This window comes from Macrobrachium rosenbergii, chromosome 1 (assembly GCF_040412425.1).
Source record: "Macrobrachium rosenbergii isolate ZJJX-2024 chromosome 1, ASM4041242v1, whole genome shotgun sequence".
Lineage (NCBI taxonomy): Eukaryota > Metazoa > Arthropoda > Malacostraca > Decapoda > Palaemonidae > Macrobrachium > Macrobrachium rosenbergii.
Genome location: NC_089741.1, coordinates 55,979,225 through 55,997,702, shown reverse-complemented (window position 1 = coordinate 55,997,702; position 18,478 = coordinate 55,979,225). Strand labels below are relative to the sequence as shown.

Below are 18,478 nucleotides of genomic sequence, written 5' to 3'. Positions count from 1 at the left end.
TAAATGCACAACAGGTCTCTTCAGCTTGCCACAGGCTAGTTTCATTTAAACAATAAATTTTCAGGCAATAATAATAAATGCTATACTGTACTTGATTATTCTATACTGATGGATTTCTCAAGGGAATTTTGATGTCCTAAATCCTTATGTTCTAATACCAAGATAAAGTTTCAACTGGTTCCGTTTTACCTTATAACAGGGCATTTTGCTAGCCTAAGCATTCAGTATCTAAAAAAATTCACTGTATTTGCCAATTCAACCAAAGAAAACTAATAAAATGACTGTGACCTAAAATTAGTTATCCACCAAAAATTCTCACTCTTGAACTTGCATCATTAGTAAACATTGCTGTCACAAAGTGGAACTAAGATTCATTTACTGAAGCATGCTATACTGGAATCAAGAGAAACAAAAAATAAAAAAACTAATATTACTTTTAAATTGGTATCGAAACCTTGTATTAAAGCAACAATACCTCATTCAAGGGACAATCGCCATCTTTGCTGTCAGTTAAAAACCTCCTGAATTTTCTTTTTTAACTGTACTACTCCCTTTTAACTATTTTCACATCTTAAAAACTTAAACTTTAAAATCAGGTCCTATTTTAAGTGAATTTTTGTAGGTAACAAAAAATTCAAATCAATTTTCCATTTTTCTGTTGTTCACATTCCCAAATTATGATAACATTCAATTAGAGTGTATAATTAGAATTACTAAATTGTTAGACAAAATTTTAATTATCCCACTAAATTGAAAACTATATCAATACTATGGCAAGTTAAGTTGTTTCTTGTTCAAAAAAATTTAAGTTATGTAAGAGATTGAAAAGAGTAAGGAATATCTTTGCTTACTGAAAAAATATGAATCCTGGTGGCCACTTTAAAATCATTTACAAGCAACCTTAAATTTCACATCTAACACTAGTACAATTTTTTCAGTCTAAATTACTGTATTATCACAAGGACATAAAATTATTTGGTAAGGAATTTTCTTGCTTCAAAGACATGTATATAAAAAAATCTCAAAAAAAAAAAAAAAAAAAAAAAAAAAAAAAAAATAGTTTTACTCTTTCCTTTTTGAATGAAACTAATGACATACTTTACAATATATGTCACTCCCTAATGTTGATATTTATTTAGTGATCTAAACAACTGTAAATCCTAATTATACAGAAATTCAGAAGTGAAAATCCTGTTCAAATATTTGTATTCAAACATCCAAAATAATTATTTTTAAATATTTCCCAATTTTACATAACCTCAACAAATTATATCAAATTTCAAATAGCTTACCTCTCTCTTGCGTTGTTTGCCTGCCGACGTTCTTTCTCTCTTAAGGCTTTAGTCTCAGGGTCTGCACATTCATCCTCCTCCGTGCTGGAACAAGAACTATGGAGTGTCAATAAAATTAGTTCTAACTCCTCTTAAAAATAAAAAATTATTTATCTGAATTTTACATTTGTGTTATTCTTCAGTGTTGAAATACAATTTACATCTGAGGATCACTTGTTTTTAATAATGATGACAGTGAATATTCTCAAAAGTATTACAGTAGTTATTAAAGCATTTGGTCAGAAATACTAAAGAAACACTACAAAATATAGTCTTATCATGCTTTTGCCACAAACAAAATAGTCTTAACATCATGGGTTTTACATACATGGTTCCATGTTAACTTTTATTTAAAAAATTATAATTACAACCCCTTTAAACTATTATGGCTAAAGCCAAACTTAGTAATGGATTTCCTGTACTGACAAATATTTAAAAATAATTTGGAACTATGAACTAAGTGACAAAGAGTTAAACAAACAACTAAGTTACAGCAGATTATAATAACAGAAAAATTTAAAATAAAAAATAGTACCTTCGAGATCTTTTTCCACTTTTCGTTCCTGTAGCAATAGAACTTGCTACTGTAGTTGTTGGAAGGTGTGTACTTAATTCTTCTTTTACATCTAGTTTATCTTTTACACCATCACCCAATCCTGCAAAGAAAAAATGCAATACAGTATAACAAACTACAAAATCATACAAATAAAATCTGTTCCAAGATAGAAACTGACTTCATTTACAAATTTGAGAATAACATAATGCCCTACCTGGTACGCCCAAAGCTTTCAGGTCTTGGGAATGGGAACCTAAAGTTGTGAAGGTAGAATTTGGTGGACCAGCAAGATGTGAATCCAATCCTGCAGGGTATGGTGGTAAAGATCCTCCATGTGTTGGAGGTCCTAAATGGGGCCCAGCAGGTAGTCCTCCAGAGGTTTCTGCATGTCGTTGTAAAACATTGACAGCATCTTCCAGCCGCTCATCTATTCTTGATCCCTAAAAGCATCAAAATATGTGGTTAGTGAAAATGCAGCATTACACAATTAAAAATAATTCCAAAACCTTTCTATTTTTTTATGAAAATATCTTTATATTAGCCAATCAGAAATAAAAAATGCAACAAAAAGCTTAAAAAGTTTTCATTTAGGATATAAAGGAAAAAAGAAAATTATAATAAACATTTACTTTTACATACATGACGAAATCAAATTTAGGTAACATTTACAAAAATATAAATTTGCAAAATCCCTAAAATGGCTCTCTATCCACAATTACATAATATCTAATGTATGTAAACTTTGTTCATGACACAATTCTCACACAAACCCAAGCCTAAGTGAGGGTGCATCAGTTACAGTACCTCAATACCGTGATCTCGAAGGTAGTCGATTGCTGACTCTAAGTTCTCCTCTGGCATACATGGCTATAGTGCAACAAAGAAGAAAAGAAGAAAATGTAAAACCAAAAAAAAAAAAAAAGAAAAAGAAAAAAGAAAATAAGAAAGAACAAACATGCAATTGAATGAAAGTGATTCTACAACATGCAAAATAAAGATGGTGCAGTTTAAAGAACACATTGTCATCAAAATTCACCATGCTAGGTCAGTAGACAAGACAACATGCATTGTTGTCACAGAAAAGTAAAATCTAAAGATGTTGGAGCATAGCTACTTAGGGTGCTTTATTAAAAAATAAGGGGAAACACTACATGTCCCACCCTAAACAGTACATCTAGTTTTGTTTAAATTCCACATAGTAATGGGGGTTTAAAACAATCCCTTTAAAATTTCATACCTTTTACGAAAAGAAAAGTGGTACAGCATATACCCACCATTCAACTAAAACAATCCCACTTTAAAGTATTAATACTATGCTTTCCCACCCCAAAAAATAAGGAAAAATACTAAATAAAAAAGAACTAAAATGTATCCACTGGACCCGGCGCACAACACTGTAATAAAAAACAAGCTGCTAAAACCTAGAACTCTTGTTAACAACAGAATTTTTTTTTACCTTATTTTGAAGTGGAATTACAATTAATTGTTCTACACATCAGAGAAAACGAAACTACACTCATGCATACTTGAACTGATCACATAGTAGGATGCTATAGAGATGCTGTTGTGTAATAGGAAAATGCCAATGACAAATGCTCATTCATTCTGTACTATCACAAGTGTTGGCTTTATGCTATGCAAGTGGAACATAAGATTAAATCAAGTGCTGCAAGACCATCAATTACCATGACAAAACATCACTACCAAATCTGAACAAGTACTTGAGCTTACCATTGGAAGAGATCGGTCATAATGAGGTGACGTAGGAGTGTGAGGCTGAGGCCACTGTTGAGGGGCACCACTAGATGCCCCTGAAGTGAGAGGGGGAGGAGACGTGGCTGATACAGGGGTACCAGGATTAGAACTATAGCTGCTCGAAGTCTGTTCCCCAGGGTAAATCTGTTAACAAACTCAAAGTTACATATCTCAAATCTAAAAAACAAAAATCTGTATTCAAGTCATATATAATTTTAGTAATATTCCCAATCCTAACAAAGTCACTCAATTAAAATAATGAGGCCATAAACAAAATTCTTAGCACTTCAGCTGCTATCAAATATGGTAGTGCATACAGTCTTATGTAAATGCTTAAAAAGTTAACTTAGAAAAATATGTACTGATATAAATGAATTATTATATAATTAAGCATGAAATGAGTATGCAACAAGAGCACAAACTAAATTCCATTAATATCTCATACATTGTTCTAAATACTACTGCCTTTTCAAGACATTAAACTTCTGGCATACATTATAAAGTCATGCCCAACAAGGCTATACATAATTCCCTGGAAATTCATTTCCTTAAGCCTCTGGGTCAATAAACACTAGGGCATACTGATGAGATTAGAATTCAAACTATATCCATTCAACACTCGAGTCCTAAATCTCTCCATAAACATGACCAAAAATGAAATCAAAAGCTATATTATCATAAAATTTACTAATTAAGGTGCCATCCAGGACTGGTGATGTGGGAAGCAAGGTTACGAAGAATCAATGGCTAACCACCGCTGGTATGCATAACAAAGAAAACTTGAAGTTGAAGCTTCAAAAGACAGGAGGAATGTAAAATATCCACTGGTCAGAGGATCCACTACTGGAGCAGGAAGCAGCAGCAACAGCAAAAATAAAAGAGCGATTAGACTCAAATATAGCATGGGTAAGGGGTCAGTTGGAAGAAGTCTGAACCCCTGGTCAGTCAACTTCTAGCAAGATCCTCATGTGTACTACTTGAGACACAGAACCTACATCCGAGCTAACTCCAAGATTCAGCAAAGACTCGATTCCAAGACAACATACCAACATCCCATTCCTCTTCTTATTACTGTGCTGCTGTCCCACAGACTTTGATAGTTGAGGCAGTATGACAAGAGGACAAAACATACTGCTGAAAACATTCCTTGATAGGTGGTAATGAGGGAGAAGCAAATACTTGCCCTGAGGCTGGGGTCTGAGAAAACATCCATGACAACTTTGGTGTGTAATGACTGTAAAACTTTTCCTGGACTAAGAGGAACCATCAACCTACTGTCCAGTCATTGCACAATGTTGGTCCCTACAAGATGAACAAAAAAGATGGAACCTTAATGATAAGAAAATAAGGAGCTAAAAGCTCACCTTGGTGAGTCATAAGGGACAACAAGGATCTCACAAAATATTAAATAAACAGTGCTTGGGCCACAAATGCACAAACATCTTGTAAAATGTCCGCTACACTTTTCTCTGGGTTTAAGCACTATCAGTGACTAATGCAAGATTAAGGGTCTTTCGTTCCAAAAGAATGCATTTGGTGCGACTGGGATTTCACATCCTTGGTAATAATATAAAATTACAGTACTGTCAACAAACAATCATTTACCTATCTATTGTGTATGGAAAACTCAAAGAAAGACCATGTAAACAAAAATGAGCAATATTAAACCAAACTGAAGCCACAATTATCAATCAAGATTCCAAACATTGTACATTTCAGAAAAATAGTTCCTTGATAATTAAATTGAAAACGAGCATACCCTTACAAGAGAGATAGGATCAAAAATTCTTATTGTGATGACATGTTATGGTTTCAATATGTAACCAAGGAAACCTATTCTTAATGTTTCTATATAAAAAACATTTAATGATTTAAGAGTTGTTAATTTCCTTACAGAGTACTGTATTAGCATAACCAGCATAGCCACTACTTACAGATGATAATGCTTTGCCTAAAGCATCTCCTGTGTTGGCTGTAGGAGTGGCCTGGGTGTGGTTAGGCACCGGTGAGTGTGTATATAAAGGTGAAGAGGTAGCCACTGATCCCCCACCTGTTGTGCTGCTGGCTCCAGGCCCACGAAATGTAGACATAGGTGGGAGACCACTTGCCATATGATCATACCCCTGTTAAATAAAAAAATATTCATAAAAACTTAGTCAATCTGTTTTGACTATGTTATAATCTCCATTTACAAGTAAAGTGTGAAAAAATAGCAAGCTTCAGCTAATCCTACAAAAAAAAATGCTTGTCCAACTTGTTCAGTTCCAACCACTTACGAAAGTATACCCTGTGGTACTTCAAACAGCTTTATAGAATGCTGCACACAAAGTCACTAATTATTCATTGGTGATAATTCTGGTTCTGCAGAAACTTCAAGATACTATATTGTCTGCTTCAATGCCTTTATGAAAGGTACAAGGCTTATTACAGTACATATACAGTAAGAGACAACTTACAATTAATAAATGGAAACAGACATTATCATATAAACTTCATTTTATTATAATCACCCTCAAATAATTATATTAATGGGTAGGCACATTCTTATATGCTTCCAGGATGACAGGGTGGGTCAAAGAAAACTCATGATAAAATTTACTGTCACCCAATAAACTTTCAGACTTTTAAAATTATTAATTATCACTTTTTTTTCATTAGAATAAATCTTGATACATTAATAAACCGCACAGCTAATAAACAAGAAACTTTAAGAAAGACTTCATAAAAATTAACTATCTAAAGTACATGATGACTGTAATTTCAGAAAATGCCCCCCCCCCCAAAAAAATAAATAAATACAACCAAAAAACTTAACACCTTCTCATAATACCATCGAGGACATTGTTACAAAGGTATTTGTTATGCCTATACCTGTGTCTACAAAATACCTCCTGTAATCAATGGATTAGTTGGCTGGGAAATTCAGTGAATCCAAACTTCATGTGTAATCTTTTAAATTTCGATAAAAATTATCTACGATCGCAGTTAAGAAGGCAGGATTGGATTGTGCATACATATGTGGACGTCTTACGATTACAGACATGTGCTGGAACTTCTTGGCAGGGGAATGTTATCTTTCCACGAGCAATTTATAATCAAGTAAGGAATAAATTCCCTATACTGAAAACAAAGTGCTCAGAACAAGAAAAAGTTGGCTAGCAACCACGAGATATCAAACATTACAATATCTGATAGAGGACTGTACTTCTTGAAGGGTGTGAGGTAGCACAAATCAATATTTAAAAACCTATACAACTTTAAAAAAAAAAACATCGATTAACGATCTGTAACAAACTTAAACGAAATATAAGCAGAACCGTGACTGTGCTCTTCACAAACCCAATGTTAAGCTTCAGGACTTCAGAATAACAGCAAGAGGCTCTCCTAAATTCTCATTCTATGAACAGTGACTGTAATCCACAAAACTCATCAATGAAAATCCTAATGCTGTCAACCATATTCATTTAGTTGAGTAGTGCAAAATGTTAAACTATTCTCTGAGCTATATTACTGTTCATGTGTGCTGTACAGTGCAACAGGTTCTCAATAATATTCTAAACAATTTACACCAAATGTGAATACCATACCAAACATAAGCTTCACAGAATCATATTAAAGTTTTTTAATGTCTGTTTATGTATACCACTCTCAAGACTAAATTTAACTTTAACTCACCAGCAAAATGAATAATATGGATATTTCTCACAATAAATTAAGCATAATTTTAAAAGAACAATTACAAGAACAGCATCACAATTCAAAACTTATCAGACTTACTATGGGGTCTTGTAGGTGATGTGTGGGCATAAAATGAGGTTGGCTATGATGTGAGGAGGGACCCATCATGGACGGTGAAGGGTAAGGGTAACTCCCACCCACAGCTCCTGCCCCTGCTGCTGCTGCTCCACCAGCACCACCGCCTGACGCCCCCCAAACATCAACCCCACCATCTGCAGAATTACAAAATAATGTTGCAACAATTAGTATATTGCCCTCAAGTAGAAACTTTAGATTCTTTCATTATTTTGCCTCTATTACAAAAACAGTTTAGAATTTCCTTTTCTCCTTGTACAGCCTTCCTCAATACTTTCTCAGTACATATAATTCTTAACACTTTCCAAAAATATACCTAAAATCCTTTAAACACCCTAACAGTCATGAAAATCATGGAAAGGACCACCAATGAAGACAAGGACCAGATGGAGTTTCAGGCCAGAAAATGCACACTACAGAAAAGAGAGGAGTCCTGTACATCTAATTTGTAGGAGGGAAACCTGTAAAATTGATGATACAGTAATACGAACACAAACAGTGACCCTACGTTTTCTTGAGCATGCTGTATGAAAGTCATACATCTTGATTTCCAAATAAACTTACATCACTGGAACTGATTTTCATTTCAGAGCCACAACTGATATTGCAAAATATCATGCATATTCCTAGATACTCTGAATTTTTCAGTAACTGGACATCCCACACACATTCACTCTCCCTTTTCTCTCGCTCTTAAGTTTCCTTTCCTTCACATACATTTTAACTCCTGAAAATTTTCAGTGCACTGCACCTTCCATTAAACACAAAAATAACCTACATTAAAATTTTGAATTACTCGTTATTTATAAACTACTACCATTTGAATAAAATAAGCAAAACATACATGTAAGGCTCCACATAACAGAGCATCCGCATGTAAAAAATGAGCAGAGTACCTAATATCAAATAACCAACATAACAAAATTAATTAAAAAGCAAAATGTGCTTTAGGGTTAACCTGCAAAAAGAGAACTCAAAATATTCCGCTCAAAGCATTAACTTTTAGGATGAGGGTGCCAGCATATGACCCCACATATGGTCATAGGAACTTTGAGCCAATGCCATTTTGAAGTCATGAGTGTTACCTATCAAAATACTAAGCTAACTTAACCTAATTGATTTACAGGCCAGTGGGGTAGTGAACGCTTACCACCTAAGATAAAATCCTGGCATGGAACAATACAAAAGGACAAATTATAAAATAAGTTATATATAAAAAAAATTAATTTTAACACTAACAAAAACTGACCTACAGCATTCCAATATTTACCTTGCAGTTAAGGCTCAGAATAGACAACACTTGGGTCAATCCTACACAGATTCTACTAAAGCAAGCTGCGAACTGCAGTAATGAAATCTCTCATAGCGTGGCAGTTGATGTGCCTTTATAGAAATGAAAATACCAGTACATGACCAAATAAAAATTATTCAATGAAACATGGTAGGCTGAAACAAAAGGATAATAAAATTAAATCTGTCCCATTCACCAAACTATGCACAGCAACAAGAGAATGAATATTGGTACAATTACTTTCATTTCTATAAAGTACCTATATTCCATGGTTCTCTCTCTCTCTCTCTCTCTCTCTCTCTCTCTCTCTCTCTCTCTCTCTCTCTCTCTAACACACACACATATATAATGTACATATGTATGTATATATATATAAATATATGTATATATATATATATACATACATACATATATATACATACACACACACACACACACATATATATATATACACACACACACCCCTCATTTGTCCTACTGAACAGTTTTTTTAACTTAACACTTGAGCAAATACATAATATGAACATATAGCATTCAATATCACAAACCTGTCTTAAAAGCATCAAGGAAGTCAAGAAAAATGGGATGTCTAACTTCTGTCTTTTATGTATTTAGCCAGAAAATTAGTCTTATAAACACTTTTTACCTCTTTTATCAAGTTCACATAAAACAATGAATGTTCAAATTTAGAACCGAACAAGAAGCAAAAAACTAAAAAATTTTCCTTCAATCTCAGCCCTTTCAATGTTAGTACAGGATGAGCATATGATCAAGGTCACCAAAGAAACTTAAGGGTCATCTAATGACACATGACAAGTGGAAAGAAAGCCACCATCAATTATCTGCATATGAAACGAAAGGCTTTCCTAGTTATGAATTTCTAAATTAAAATTTGCACAAAAAAGTAATGTGCTTATACAGCAGCCTTACTACTAATAATAAACGGCGACAATTACTCAAAAAAATAGCCAGTAAATATAATATGTATCAGTAACTTTAGGAGAAAGAATACTGGTTTGTCCAAAATCTGTAACCCATGAACATTTTAATGAGACTGGTGAGCTGGAATTATGCAACCAAATTAAATCTTGAGAGAAAAAGAATTAAGAAAATCATTCACTGCTGAATGAGGTACAGATGTACTTTACTGTACATTCGAATGGCAGACATTTAAAATCAGTACGGTCTATCTATTAAGTGCCAACAAACAACAGTGAAATTTGTAAAAACAATATTTGCATAAATCCTAAGCTGAAAAATAAATGATGAAAGGACAGAAGAATGTTTATAAGAGCCTGCAGAAAGAAAGAAATAATGGAGTAGGCTAATATTTTTTGTAAACGTTCTAAGATATCCCAACGGGGTAAACACTTTAGTTCCAAAAAATGATAAATTATCTTTAAAAAATACATGTTTATAATTCACGCAGTCTATGAGATAATTGGTTATGATATCTAACACATGTAATTAAATAGAAAATGCGGTGTGGGCGACTTGAATAACACCTAAACTGAAGTGCAGTTGTGACTTAACATAAATTTCTTTACACTAAGTAACTAAAAAACGCCACGTACCGAAATAGGCCTCCCCATATGCCCCGCCAGGTTTGGGAGATGTGTACCGTGGGGAATCCTGGTTGAAGTCGTCTGATCCATACTGGAAAGAAAATACATTTATGTAAAATTCGTTGTAAGCACTCAATATAACCTTTCATATACATTCCATAAATAATATCAAATACAATAAATATATAGTTAACTCGTGATACAGAACATTTCATTTCCCGATTAATAAAACCCTCCGCAACATACCAAAGGAACTCGAGGGACACAATGATTTAGTAATATCTCTACATAGTTGTAAACATTTGGGTTCGTAAAGTACGCCGATTTTTATCGTACTAACAGCCTAGACCTTCCATTAATAATTACATACAAAAAATACTAAAAGGAAAATATACACCTAACGAATTTCCAACATGCAAATAACATATCAATGACGACCACAAATTAACTCATCCACGAAAGTGCCATAGTATAACACAATCCCGGACTTACATCAAACATGTAAGTCGTTGCTCAAATGTAATCTGGAGATCACATACTCTGGCACACTGCAAACTGTACAGTTATGAAAAATTGCCAACAACAGGGACAATCATTGCGTCCAAGACCCAAGATGCTGAAGTAATATAAATAACGACGGAAAAAATGTCGTTTTAACGAGAAAAGAAGTTACAGTTCACTCACACTACTGTCCTCGCCATGAAACATATTACTAGAAATTAGCAAAAACAAAAGACTATTTCCTACAGATACTTCATACCTTACAACAAGTGACCAAGCGATACAGAATAATAAACAAATAAATGAAATGAGGCCAATAATCTTGAGTATGTCATTCATACTCGGGATACCGAGTTCGATCACGATCTCCGAGATGCAACGAAAGAGTAACGTATAAAGAAAGTAGCTGAAGGGGAGGATGAGATGGGGGATGATGTCAGGAAGGTAATATCGGCTAATATCACTTATCGCGTCCGAGGGCCAGCAGCAAACCCAATAATGTAGCCACGGCCGCCCAACGCCTCCTCATCCAATAATGGGCAAAGCCAATGGTTCTGCTGTTCCCAATCCTCCCTCCTCCACGCCGCCCCAAACCCTCTCTTGTCTTCAAGAGAGAAAAAAGGAGGATGGAGGGGGTTGGGAAGAGGAGGAGGTGGATAAGGAAAAAGATGAACTCAGTAGAATCGCAATTACTCTAAAGGTGGATATTTTCTGAGGGTGAGTAATCAGCATCCCTCAAAGGGAATCTTATTCATCGGATATTTGGGACCAGGTAACCATGCAGCTAAACATTCACACGAATTATATCTAAGAATCTTCTTTCGTGCTCTTTCAGAGACACTAATATCTAAACATTTCACAAAGACATGTGAGTACGTTTATTATGTAATAACAATTTTTAAAAATAAAAGCAGTAAAACATCGTTACCACCTCGAGTGGTTTTGTGAGAGAGAGAGAGAGAGAGAGAGAGAGAGAGAGAGAGAGTGGATGTGGGTTTCATGTTCTAATTCCTGGAAGAAATGAGAGAAACGACGATGATCTGTATTAGAATGAAAGGTAGTCAAGAGGAACCAATCAAGGTACAAACATCTACGTGAAATTTTCTGAAAAGAACGAGCACAATGGTAAATTTGCAGAACCGCAGATAATACGCAATTTCTAATTATAATTTTAGGAGTCAGCGCTGACTTATGGGAATATGACGAGAGAGAGAGTCGAACAAATCTACACTTTCAATATATAGTATATACTCGTTATGGGTGTTCCTCAAGAACACTCAATTTTCACTCACCGATCATTCAAATTATTTTCACAACATGCAAAACTAAAGACTACTCGACCCGGGACGCAAAACAAAAACTTCCTCCAAAGACACTAGACACAACGCTACCCAGCAGGAGACAAAAAGAAAGAACCTCTCCTACCCGACTCCACAACCCCCCTAAACTGGCCTCCAATTCCCCTACGTCCCCTCACCGTATCCCCGAGCTTCTCCCCGTGTTTTCCTCCTACGAAACAATACGAGAGACTCCGAAAACCAACTGCGGTGACTTTAATATGAGACTTATTGAAGCTATAAACTGGGAGTAAATAATAAATGGACACTCATAAAGCTAGGAAGTGCCAGACCGGACATCAAGAAAGCGACAAGAGGGACGTAACCCTATCCGTCGCTAAGGTTCATCTTGCCACTCTCTCCCCGATGAAAATCATCCCTTGTCGCCTCCCGTGTTACTCTATGGCTTTTCATTAAGTTGAGAAGATAATTTCGCGTAGCTGAATATGAAGAGTGCACTCAAGAAAATTACTTAATACGACCGATAAATGGGCGGGTGTAAACATAGCTTCGGCGCTTAAAACCCAAATTAATCCACGTTCAAACTTGCCCCAAATCATCTAATCATGACAAAGAGAGAGAGAGAGAGAGAGAGAGAGAGAGAGAGAGAGAGAGAGAGAGAGAGAGAGAGAATCTTAGTTTACTATAAAACCTTGTCACAATGAAAGAAGTTGTGTACATGAAAAGACAATATACCATCAGTGTACCGCACAACACCGCACTTTCTGCTAGAAGAGTAACGCCGCAAAGCAAGAACGTCGGTAAGCAGGAGACGCAATCTGACTATTATTAGACTGTTAGACATCAACCTGGCGAATGCATTTCAAATGGTAAAAAGAGTGAGGGAAATTTTTACGAGAGTCGTGATTCATAAAGCGCACTCATGCCGTATTTCCACCGACGCGAGCTCTTCCCCCATCTCGCAGCTCCCGGCCAGGGTAATAACCCGCCAATATCCGATGACGCCCACCCATTACTGCTATCCAAGGGCCAGGAAGGGGAACACGAAAACCCACATCCACCCACCCACCTCTCTCTCTCTCTCTCTCTCTCTCTCTCTCTCATATATATATATATATATATATATATATATATATATACATACACACACACATATACACACACACACATATATATATACACATATATAATATAGGTGTGTAAGTATAAAACTAAGTCTTAAGCATATCCACCAAACCAAGAGAAAAAGATGGTAAATTACATTCTTGCGGGTCATACACAATGCTCCCGTAAAAAAATAAATTAATAAATAAAAAAAGGCGGGGATTGGGGGGAGATGATACAAGCAAAAGACGTGTCTCCGGGCACAGCAGTGATGGCAAGAAGATGGCGTGCATGTTTGTACGTTGAACACAAGGAAGAGACAACTGGCATGCACAAAACGCACGACGGATGAATTGTGTTGTTGAAACTACCATGCGTTTACCTGCCACAGAATCAATAAAAAAAATGGCAACTCTGGATACTCGGTGTTTGAATAACGGCTGTATGTGATATCCAGAGAAATAAAACAGAATTTTCCATATAGAAAAGCGAACACAAACAGCAAACAGGCTCCATTCTGGGTCGCACGTAAAGAAAGACAGAAGATACGGCTTAACGTCATTACAGGTGTCAAAAATGGCACGTGAACCCCCAGGGAAAAAAAAACCTTCAGAGTAAACAACAATGTTATCAAAACTGACTTGGGAGTTGAAAAGGCGACAACGACGTAAGGAAGGAAGACGGTAGCGCACCGTCAAATTAACCTTTGATAGAGGTGAGTGACGTACATAATGCAACAACGTCAACGAGCTGCTGCTGTTCCTATTCCTGCTCCACCTCCCCAACCCCCACCAACGGGTCCCCCCCCTTTCTTCTTTTCCTTCTGCCTCTCTCTATCTCCATGCAGTCATGAATTCTTCATGACACGTAGCTTCTTCAATGCGCATAAGACGGATCCGCTTCTCTCTCTCGGCGTCATTCGTTATTTATTCTCTCTTTTCAATAGAATGAAATGTTCACATTCGTATCCCAAATGGGAGTATTTATCATTACGACACAGCAGTTAAACACTGCTCATCACTGCTTAAATAAAATGAATCATCTGAGAGAGAGAGAGAGAGAGAGAGAGGCGCCCTTTATCAAAGAGAAGATACTCAATCAGAAGGCCAGTATACTTTTCTAGACCTACAGTAAGTTGCCATATTCGACTTCTTCCACAAAGTTCTATCTCATTTTAAATACTGTGATAACTCCAGCAACAGAACAGAAATCGTTCACTATAACCTGTATTTGCAATTCTGGTGTAATGCATATATTGTTAAGTCATTCCCTGACATTGTCTCCGACTCGTTTTGAGTTCCTTAAGGTTTAGTTAACGGTATTTGTTTTTTTCCCAATTACTTTGCGCAGGTTTAACACTTCCAATTTTATGAAGCAAACTTATATTTTTCTTGGTATCAAGAGACTGGTCTTACCAATAATCGATAAGAATGCTGTTGCAGATCTTACAATATAGAAATTACGGTGCAGTACTTTTCTCTCTCAATGGCTCTAATACATAAGTAAGCACTTCCCAAGCATTTCCGTATCCCACTTTATAAACTGTGTACGTGTATGATTCCGGATTATATGTTCAGGCAAACATGAGCATGGATGGTGTGAATATCTGAAATCTCTGCCTGGTAAAAGGTACTGCTTATATCACTATAATTATTCCAATTGCTCTGATAAACAAGAAACAGTTTTTTGCGGTTCCTCTTTGAGACTCCTGTTAATTAGGGGTTAATATCTTTTTTTATATTGCTAATGTGAAATAGATTCTTTCCAAATGCTTCCCGGTGATATAACGGAAAGTTATATTCAAGGCCTGTAAAACATACAGAAAAAGCCCCTCAAAATTAACTTTCAACAGGTAAAACACGTCAAAGCAGGGTCGTAGCCAAAGTAAAAACACAAAAATCACTTCCCAAAACTAAACTTTTTGCACCAACTGCCTAACAGACAGCATCTATAAATTTACACTTACTGACTTTTGCTATTTAGAAACCTCCATATCATGGTATATTCATCGTCTCCAACGCCGCGTGAAGCAAGGAGTCTCTCCGGCACCTATGAGTTACCTATGCTTTATCTTCCACAATTCTAGTCTCCTGCCTGCCTTCTCATTTTTCTCATCCAGGTGGGCTGGGTCTTCCAACTCTTCTGGCGCCCAACACGAATATACAGCTGATACTGGGGTTGTGCAAAGGACAAGTCCAAGCCACTTCCACCTCCCTTCCATTATTATCTCACTTAATTTCCCCTATGGTATCACTGCTAACTATCCTGTCATCTGACTCCCAAATATTCTTCTTAAGGCTTCACTTTTAAATCTACAAAATCCTTTAGATACAGTTTCATCGCCAAACTATGATTCATGTCTATACAGGAATACAAACCATAACAGAATTATGTTTAATTTTTCTGATTGTAACAGACTCGTGTATCTTTTTGACTGTATTAAGACTTTTGTACAATCTTAGGGACTTCCAAATTTTAATCGGCCTGCCCGTCATCTTATTTGCCTTTTTTAAGTCTTTCACTAATCTCCGACGAGGACACGTATTAGCTACCACTGTTCCCAAACTCTGAAAGAACCAGCCCCATTAATCCTTGCTCCATCGTCGCTTTCTGAATGCTCTGTCCTCTCACTTCTGCTACTTTCCTTGTCTATCAAAAAGCTACTGTTTTGCCATGTTTACAATAATAATATATCATAGAGCTAAGTGTTTCCATTACTGTTCTCGACAGAAAGAGAGAGAGAGAGAGAGAGAGAAAGAAGAGAGAGAGAGAGAGAGAGAGAGAGAGAGAGAGAGAGAGAGAGAGAGTCAATTTCGATTAATCCACAAAACTAATTAGCACAGAATGGTCAAGCATAGCTAAGGGGCCTTTCAATGGCGACTTGATCTCTATCTATCGAGGATCCTAATTATGCAACTCATCCATTCCATTCGATACGAGGTCTGGGTGTAGATGATGCTGTCCCAGATAACCCTTACCCTTAGGTACTATGCCGCGACGGAAATTTACATCTTTCTTATAAAAGCCTGGCGCCAAAGCTCGCTGCCCTTCCCTGCCCTCTCCTAACCCCGAGGTGACCCTTATAACTCCGTCATTTACATAACAAAGTAACTGTCTAATTATACTACACTTCATCCAATGAAATGGCTCTTATATAGATTACATTAAACCCTTGGGGGAATTTTATTGAAAGGAACGTTGTTTCTCCTGCAATGAAAACATGCCGCAATTTTTTTTTTTTTTTTTTGCTAACGACGGGTAAACTATTTTTGCGCACAAAACAATTTATACAAGTTACAATGATGACAGAACTACAACTACTGTATAAGATACCTAGAGGCAAAGGTCCTGACAGCAAGCACTTTCGTCTCAACAGCGAAAACTGTCCTTGTTGTATGTATAAGCACATGTATATAAGCACACGCACAAGCAAACAGCGGGCGTGCGCACACACACGTGTATACACACACACACATATATACATACATATATATATATATATATATATATATATATATATATATATATATATATATATATATATATATTTTAAAGAAAAAGAAGGTACGAACATATTTTCTAAGAATCCCCACCAACAGAGAGAGAGAGAGAGAGAGAGAGAGAGAGAGAGAGAGAGAGAGAGAGAGAGAGAGAGAGATCCAATCACATGATCAAAGTTTCAAGAGCAATCGTGATGCTAGACGCTTCTTAACCTTTGTGGAAGTGAATGTAGAAAAGATTTGGGCTGAAATGTAAATGTCAGTTGGAATAACCAATCAAATTTTGTGGTTTTCGAGGTGCACTGCCACATATTTCACTTTCTACACTAATACACCAAAAATCCACGCTTTTCTTTACCAACGGAGTTTGAAAAAAAAAAAATAAAACTTACCCACTGTTCGCTTTTTCTTTCTTCCTTCACACAAACACACGCACTTTATGGCAGAAATTGAAAGATGAAAGATTTCAGTGACAAGTTCCTTCATGACGTAAATCGCTTCCTCAATTTTCATACTGGAAGTGTTAAATCGTTTCCTCATTGTCATACACCCACTCTACCCCTCTGATCTTATAATCACACTGCCCAAGTATTTGTCAGTAAGACGAGTGGCTGTTAATGTCATGACAAGTTCCATTAATACTGATAAATTCTTTCACGGATCTTTCACATATCTAGGAAGAATTTTTCTTACCTGTGCAAGTTCTCGATGCGCTACAATAAAAGTCCTGATATGACATATGTGAAACTTGTTAAAGAATTATGGCTGAAAAAGTTCAAGCGTCTGGAGTAATGAAATATGTAAGATGGCTAAGGACATTTTTCAGATAGCCGACCAACGCTCAATCCCTTAAGAAGCTGGACTGTAAAGGCATATACGCCAAGACTCCTGAAAGATACTGAAGAATCTTATTTCCCAGCTAACTGTCTGGATTTTCCACATGAGCTGATGGACGAAAAGTACCCAATGAAGGGAAAGGAACATCTCACTATCTGAGGATTATATTGGATCATTTTATTCCAAAATCCACTATCGCCAGTACGTTCGAAAGAGGATGGGGGGAGGGAGTTGTATATTTTGGTCACTAACCATCTTCTCTAACCGCCAGAGGTCTCCCCGAAACCCCTCCCTTTACCCAACTACCACCAACGACCGGACAGCGGCAGAAAAAGCGCAATATGAGAGAGGCTGCGTCCAGGCTGGGGTCATCATAAAATCATCAGAGACAGAGAGAAAGAGAGAGAGAGGGAGAGAGAAAGAGGCTATTTTTCATTATTGCTAAGAAAAAGACCATTCCTTAAGACTACAATCTACCTGACTACATACTACTTCCGTGAAAGCATACAATGCAAATTAATGAAATCTGTAGGGCCACCAATTGTAAACTAGTTTAAGAAAATCAACACCCTAGACTCGTGTTTTACAGGTACAGTACTGTGCAGATGTAGTAGAATCTTTACGGTGATCAGCTCCCTACTATTTCTTTACAATAATAAGGGTAATCAAATTTATGTAAAATTAATATGTGGCAAATCAAGATTTTCCTTAAGCATTAAACAAAGAGAGAGAGAGAGAGAGAGAGAGAGAGAGAGAGAGAGAGAGAGAGAGAGAGAGAGAGAGAGAGAGATTTTTTTTTTTTGGGGGGGTTCATTTTCATAAGCATTGCTACTCAATGTGATACACTGCACTCAATAAGGAAAAAAATTTCACTCGAGTTCCCGTACAAGGTCTATTAAGAGGCAACACGTCTCTGGAAGGCAATTC

At 36.3% G+C, this 18,478-nt stretch overlaps 1 protein-coding gene across 50 annotated transcripts in view; it reads right to left on the bottom strand.

Annotated features, from left to right (window-relative positions):
• Nucleotides 1–18,478, bottom strand: part of da (daughterless) — a 624,884-nt gene that overhangs the window by 7,811 nt on the left and 598,595 nt on the right. For 16 of the 50 annotated variants that reach the window (XM_067103616.1, XM_067103640.1, XM_067103631.1 and 13 more), the window contains 8 exons: nt 10,321–10,402; nt 7,420–7,592; nt 5,577–5,765; nt 3,619–3,786; nt 2,692–2,754; nt 2,102–2,327; nt 1,867–1,987; nt 1,293–1,388 (listed from right to left, as the gene is read on the bottom strand). In XM_067103616.1, coding sequence (XP_066959717.1) covers nt 1,293–1,388; nt 1,867–1,987; nt 2,102–2,327; nt 2,692–2,754; nt 3,619–3,786; nt 5,577–5,765; nt 7,420–7,592; nt 10,321–10,402 — 1,118 coding nt within the window. The remainder of the gene's footprint in view (nt 1–1,292; nt 1,389–1,866; nt 1,988–2,101; nt 2,328–2,691; nt 2,755–3,618; nt 3,787–5,576; nt 5,766–7,419; nt 7,593–10,320; nt 10,403–18,478) is intronic. The other 34 variants (XM_067103658.1, XM_067103649.1, XM_067103692.1 and 31 more) reach the window with 3 other exon arrangements.